This window comes from Arctopsyche grandis, chromosome 4, assembly GCF_051622035.1.
Source record: "Arctopsyche grandis isolate Sample6627 chromosome 4, ASM5162203v2, whole genome shotgun sequence".
In the NCBI taxonomy this organism is placed as follows: Eukaryota; Metazoa; Arthropoda; class Insecta; order Trichoptera; family Hydropsychidae; genus Arctopsyche; species Arctopsyche grandis.
In genome coordinates this window covers 18768783-18776206 of record NC_135358.1, presented here as the reverse complement: position 1 = coordinate 18776206, position 7424 = coordinate 18768783, and the positions used below count along the sequence as shown (strand labels likewise).

At 32.6% G+C, this 7424-nt stretch overlaps 1 protein-coding gene across 1 annotated transcript in view; it reads left to right on the top strand.

The window, feature by feature from the left end:
* Positions 1–3839: 3839 nt before the first annotated feature.
* LOC143910782 (lachesin-like) overlaps positions 3840–7424 on the top strand; it is a gene marked incomplete at its 5' end in the record, with an annotated part of 44619 nt that continues 41034 nt past the window's right edge. Inside the window, 2 exons of the mRNA XM_077429379.1 lie at positions 3840–3974; positions 4254–4439. Of these exons, the coding sequence (XP_077285505.1) occupies positions 3840–3974; positions 4254–4439 (321 nt within the window). The remainder of the gene's footprint in view (positions 3975–4253; positions 4440–7424) is intronic.

Below are 7424 nucleotides of genomic sequence, written 5' to 3'. Positions count from 1 at the left end.
TGATACCCGCCCCGTGCCCGTGAAAAAAAATCAATTTATTTTACGAATATCTTCAAAATATATGCAATTGTTTAATATGATAACAAAAAAAATGGTTCAAAGCCTCGCTAAATAAAATTATTATAATTACGTATTTTTATATGGCGATAACGAAAATTTTCAATTAACGTTTAAAAAAAAGGACAATTTGAAATCGAACCATGGCGTAATCGGCCAACTCCCAACTTGAATATACCTACATATATAGAGGGTATTTGTGTTGAGAGGTGACTGGTTCGAGACCGTGAATGAATTTATACAAAGTTTAGGCTTTTTATCGATTCAATATGTTCGGCTAGCGTTAGGACACACACACACAAATACACACACAGATTACCGTCTATATATATATATACATATATATTATATAATATAAAAATTTAATATGTGATATACATATTATATTTATATAGGGATACTTTTTTAGTACCATTTGAATGCGTAAAATGTAAATATGCGATAGCTTAAATTCTGGAGTAGTATGTCTGATTAAAAAATTAAAATCATATTTAAGATAAATCGTATTTTGAAATCATGTCTTCTTTCGGTTTGCGAAGAAAAGCTTATATTTCGTTTCCTTTTCACTTCTCCAGCTAGCTCAGAGGGAACATATTTAGGATTATTAAATACATTTCCTTAAAATGAGATCCTGATACTGTGTTCTCTTCTTTTTCTTTCAGTTTTTAATATTTTTTTATAGAACCAATCTCGCTGCATCATTTTAATGCCGCTTAGAAGGCACATCGAGATAATTTGATTTGATTTTTAAATGCTTTTTATGATTACGAAATTATGTTCACAATACATCTCATATATATTTTAATAGCTACTGATCTACTGATTATTTTCTATTTTACAATTTAATTTAATTTGGTTAGTAATCATAGTATTATATTATTCTAATTTTAATGTACAGCATAATAGGAAAAAGAGCTCAAAAACCTATTCCGCGATAATTTAAGTTGTTAGGAAATGTATTAAAATAATCTGAGCCCGGTTACCTTCACTCGATTACCAGTTTTTGACATTTTTCGATAAAAGAAGATGCTGTTAATTAAATAAACCAAAAGAAACGCAAGCGATAAAAACAACGTGACGAAACCACTTCTTTCGAAACACTGTTTTGTGGACAATTTTGTATTATTTTTAAATAATAAGCAATCCAAAAAGAGAATGTAAGGTTGAACAATAGAGAAATTCTTAGTAAGATGTGATGTAGATAGTGCCTTTTTCAAATTCTCGAGTATTTTCGATCAAAAGAATTTTTTACATTTTGTTATTATTCATTATTCTATAAATATGATACTATGACATGTTATAAATCATGATGAAAAATATTAGAAGGAATTTTCGCTTATCTCATAATTGCCCTGTTTTTTTTGCCGCACCGACAGATTAAGCGTACGCGTGTGCTATTGTCATATGTAGTATACGTTGAAATCTATTTATTTAGTTTATGTAGCGTGAATTTTCCATTTTCCCATGGCTGACGCCCGAGACGGTTGTTTTCCGATATGTCAATCTTTCGGATGCGCTGTCCGTGTTCATTCAGCTTCTCTCTTGATCCGCATTAGTTTTGTCGACAATGGTGTTGCACATCGTCTATAAAATAAACCCTTTTCATTTGACTGCACTGCTTTTCCGTGAAACGTTGCAAGCTTCAACATTGCTGTGAAACTACAGAAAATAATGTTCAATCTAAATATGATTAGGTGTATCACTTTTTTTTATATATGTGCAAGTATTATATTATATAACTTATTGGCAATAGAACCATGTAAATTGTAGTATTTTGTAAATTATTTGACTCAAATATAAATAATTATTTACTACTTCTACTATTTTATCATCTGATGAAATGCTATCTGGCATGCAATAACTATTGAACATTAGTTTGGTCTTATCTACGTTAATATTTAATCCTGCTTTCCTACTTTCCCTGTCCAGCTGTGTAAGTCTGCTAAGTAGGTCAGCTGGATCGCTAGCTATTCAAAATATATTTTCTGCGAACCGAATATGACTCAAGAGGCGACCGTTGATGCTTACTTCTGCTGTGTCCCATTCCAGATTCTTGAAAACAACCTCAAGCACCGCATTGAATAGTTAAGGAGAGATGGTGTCTCCTTGCTTTTCGCATATATGTAATGTTCAAAATTTAAAATGGAAAATTAAATAGCAGTTTGTTTCCGTGAAAATCAAGAAACTAGTCAAATAAGAAAATAAGATTGTAATTAATATTTTATTGATCTATGTATATTGGAATAATATTACTCGGTTTGGCTTAGAATTGAACGGTGCAGTGTTATGCATCCATCCGTAGCCTGTGTGCAACATTCGAAGCGCGAAATATGTTTCGCTAATCCAAGGGCTGTTGGCAGCTGATAACATTCAACCTTCCACCGAGCTCTCCGCTGGTCATTATTTCAACTCTGTTGGCCTTTTGTTTTTGATCAAAGCTGTTGAAATTCCACTGTCGGCTAAACCAATATTTTACGCAAATATTGTACGAATGAATGGTCCACTGTCGAAGTCGACAGACCGTAGCAGCAGCCCCGTTGCATTGGAGTGCATTGGCGCACGTGAAAGTTTCACATTTGTATCGCAAAAGTTCACGTACGTGCACTTTCGAAACTATGCAGTGCGTCCTATATATATGTATATGTAGTTATATGTATTCTCAATGTTTCGGCAAATGTTCATTCATGTCTTTTTGTAGTTGTTTCAGATGTCTTGACAATGACATGGAACATACGAAAAATTGCGACACAATCGATTTAAGTCGAGACATTATTTCCTGCTAATGTAACGGAATGAAAAGAAATATTTGAAATTAATTTAAAATGTAGTATATTTATATACATGAAATGAGATTTGAAAATATCAATGACAATAATTGACAATAATATATAATAAAAACTTTTTGAGACAATAATTTGTATTATGAATATATATGAAATATCATAGTAAAAATGTTTAAAATCTACGTATGCGAATATGTTCAACTTGGAAGACTATTTTATTTAGTGAATCTGAAAAACGAATAAGAAGACCCATATGGATGAGTTCGCATTGACGTTCATTGCAGCAGCTGCGCTTTTGATTGCTTTCGGTGCAGGTCAGTAATGCATATATTTATGTTTGTGTGTGTGTATGTATGAAAATTCATGCAGTTTTTGTTAACGATTCGATGCAGTAGTATAAAGCGTCGAGAATAAAAATGCATATAATAATGTAAATGCCGATTTACAGTTGGAAAAATAAATATACAAAAATATTGTATATTCGTGCGTATTTTTGCGTGTATCGGAAAACCGTAATCGCAAGCCGCGTTAATGTTTTTCCATTACGGCGATACTAACCTTTATTTTCGGAATGTATTCATTCAATTTGTAAATAATATTTTCGTTTCGGAAACAGTTTCGAGATCGTTATAAATAAATTTGCACGTGCGTGTACAAATTTTCTTAATTTTTGCCGTGTATAATTACCAATTATTCTAGCCCCTCCACGAAATTCTTGCGGAAAATAACTCAGGCTAGTATTTGTGAAGGCATTTTAACCGGCAATGAAATTAATGGGACACCGTTTTGCATAATTGAGTTTTAATTGCGTCCCGTTAATTTTTATTTAAATGAGTTAACACCAGTTATTTTTAACGGTCGAATTGGATAGCGCTCTTTCACTCGCTTTCTCAGCGTAAAAGTATAACAATATACTCTTAAACTTTAAACGATCTTTTTAGCGAAAGTAATTATAATTTGAATATTTTTATAATATTGTATATATTATTTTAATTTTTATTTTTATTCTTAGGACAAATGCAAGTAGGACATGAGAGAGAGCCAGAATTTTTGGCTCCTTTGGAGAACCACACCGTTACTCAGGGTAGAGATATTTATTTTACATGCGTGGTTAACCATCTCCAGAAATACAAGGTTCGTACTGTAAAATTTAACATTATATTAATTAATTTTTAAATATCGCTTTTGCCAAGGGCTTTGTTTTTTGGGATATCAAATATATGAATAAATTTGTTCCCGAATTTTAATCTAGATACAATAGTAGTGTGTGTTGAATTAATAAAAAAAAATCAAAATTGTTGCCTAGATAAGGGACCTTCTGCATATAATACAATAGATATTATAAATGTATACACACATTCATTTGAATCATTCGTTTGTAGTACTTTTAATTAGAATATGCACTAATCACAGGTGGCATGGATAAAATCAGACACGAAGACCATCCTGGCGATCCACACCCGCATGGTAGCTTTGAATTCACGCTTGTCCGTCTCTCACAACGGCCACGACACCTGGAAGCTGTACATAACAAGCGTTCAGGCCAATGATTCTGGGACTTACATGTGTCAGATCAATACGGATCCGATGAGGAGTCAGGTCAGTGCAGTTCTATGTATATCGTTTTAAGGTGGTGAATACCTGCTTGGTCGATTTGATTGTTCGTAGAATAATATTCAATTTTTCCTTAATTGCTTATTGGAAGAAGTTTGTTAAGTAGAGTTAAACTCATTTAATTTGTCGGTGTGGTATTTATTTTTGATAAATATAATCGAGTTTAGAAATTCTCCACTTTTTTGTTTTCAAGTCAATTGATGTTTAGTAAAATATTTGATTAGAGTTTGTAAATTCTGAAAACAGACATGTGATTTGAATATTATTAATTTGAGATGAAACTAAAAGCGAAGCAATAAAGAGATTTTGAGCTTAGTTGCTATTATTGTTTACTATATAATGAAAGGTCTTTTTCTAGTGGTTGTTCATTGTCTACTGAAAAGCATATATGTACATATATGTAGATGGTAAATATGCTAAAACCAATTATTTGGTGGGTTTTAAGAATATTAGAATTCCAGTTATGTGTAAACCGTATCTATGATTAAGCCAGATAATATCCGATTTGTAATGAAAAGTTCATATAGATTTATGATATTATCCAAGTCATGGTGGTAATAAATAATCAGGCAGTCCTGGAAATAATAAAAAAATGATGATTTAAATATTCTAAGCTTGCTTGAATTTTTATTATATTAGTATATTTTGAATTTATAGTACATTAGGTAGTCAAGATTATCGGAATATCCATATAGGAATTTCGTAAGATAGTTGACAAAGTGCGTTTGATATTATCATATGTACTTACATACATATGTACATACATACATATATATATACAAATATGGTTACGCAGTGGTTAAATAAAACCCTAAAAAAAGTTACAACGGAAAGAATTATTGCTTAGTGAGAATTGTTTGATAAGAGAAGAGATAGTGATTATTTTCCAATAAGGCGTGCCGGGCAAGAAAAAGATCTCTTAATGAATATCCCCCCCTTTCGCCCTTGTCTCGTTTCTTGCGTTTTTTGAACCCCATTTAGGGCAATACGAGGGGGAATGAAAGAGGGAAATAAAGGAGTGTAATTAAAAATAAGTCCCGATTGCGTGTATATTAGCGAGTCTCTCGCCTCCCCTTCGCTTCTTCCCTTGTCCTTAATTAAGTCGCGACGAGACGGGCCTGGGTGCCGCCCCTAGCGCTTTTTTGTTCGGCGCGGCCCTGGATGGGGAAGTCCGTGGAAAGGGTCAAGCGTTCAGAAATAAGACAATACACCCGGAGATAATGTGTAGATGTATACTACGATAAAATATTTTTATTGCAAAGTTTCCAAATTAAAAACTTTAATTGAACGCGAGCATCGTCTAGATATTGATTTTTCCCGAAAAATGCTACAACTGCGTCTTCGATTGCACATGAGAGTGAACAAGTATTCTTTTACATATACCTACATATACAACAAACGTCTCTATATAATAAATATATCATTTATAAAAGTGGCCTCTGTGTAATGATTTCATTTAGATAACATTAGTGTCGAAATATTAAGGACATCGATTTTCTTTCTATGTTCACTTTTTAGGTGCAACTAAGCGGAAGAATTATTTGTATTTCGAACGAATTTAATTTCCTGTAAAGCGTCATTCAATTTAGTATTACAATCATGATTTTAGATAAACAAAATTTAAAAATACCATACTGACATAAAATTAACTTCTGTGCGAAAAGTGGTATTGGTGTTTTGAAACATTTTGATTAAATAATTGTTTATAAAAATAATATAAATAAATATTTCGCGAATGATGATATTTAAATTAACCGATTCATAAAACACTGAACGAATCATTTCTATTTTTCGTGTGGCGGTGATATGACTGCAATTAATGGATCGTAAATTTTCCGATTCAAAAATTTCCACAACGCGATATGCCGGGTCCTTTTTACTTTTTCTGTTATGTTTTCCTGTTTTTCATGAATATTCGGCATCTGTTTTCCATACATTGTTGCGGGTAACTAAAAAGCCGAAAATATCGGACCGTTGGAATTATGAAATTCCTGTTGGAATATTTGGCCCTGCGAAAACGTCTCCCTTTGTATTCGTTTCTGAGTAGAAGGACATGGGTCTTTCGCTGAATATTGTTTACCGAATAGAATTTACAGTGAATACCTCAACCACAAAGACCACTTCTCCAATAGTGACCAATATGTACATACATACATACATATACAAAAGCGTCACTCTGTCTCTATAAGCCGAATTGCTAACAAACTGTCGAACAACGTTAAATTTCGATTGACTGCGTACTGAAGTGAACCTCATTCATTTATTGATTGCATATAAACGAACGCAGCAATGATTTTCGAATATTGTGAATTTTAACGCTGAGCTTAATGTTTATATTGAATATGTATTGCAATATTAACTCAATATGTTGTACATATTTCTCATTCTTCTAACGACAGTGCTTTATCTAAAATATTTTGATTGAGTTATTGCACAATTATGAGCCTGGTTCTGATACGAAACTACACACGTGATTTTTTGACACATAATTTGTGATGACGTATTATAAAGGGTGGAAAAAGTATGTGTGCGTGAGGTGTATAGTGTGGGTGGAAAATTGGGACGCAGACCCACCCCCTTCACGGTCGCCCCCATCTCCCTTTCAACCCATCCTCCACCCCCTCTCTCGACGTTGAAGGTGGTGCTACCTGTTGCTGAAGCCCAGACGCCAGCTTGTTTATAAAGCCGTTCGCTATGAAGGGGACTTTCATACCACAACTATTGGCGGGCATGAAAATGAGAGAAATTGGAATATTGTAAAATCAAAAAATAATAAATGAAACTTTTTTGCAACTAAAAAATATAAGTATATATATACTGTAGACATATTTTGCCTATATATGAGAGATCAAAATGGTTGCTTATTTTTAGATGATTTTAGAAAAAAAAATACAAAACATTATTATTATTTTTTAAAGTTGTAAACTATTTTATCAGTGGAATCAAAGAGTGAGTTTTTATTTTGGAAAT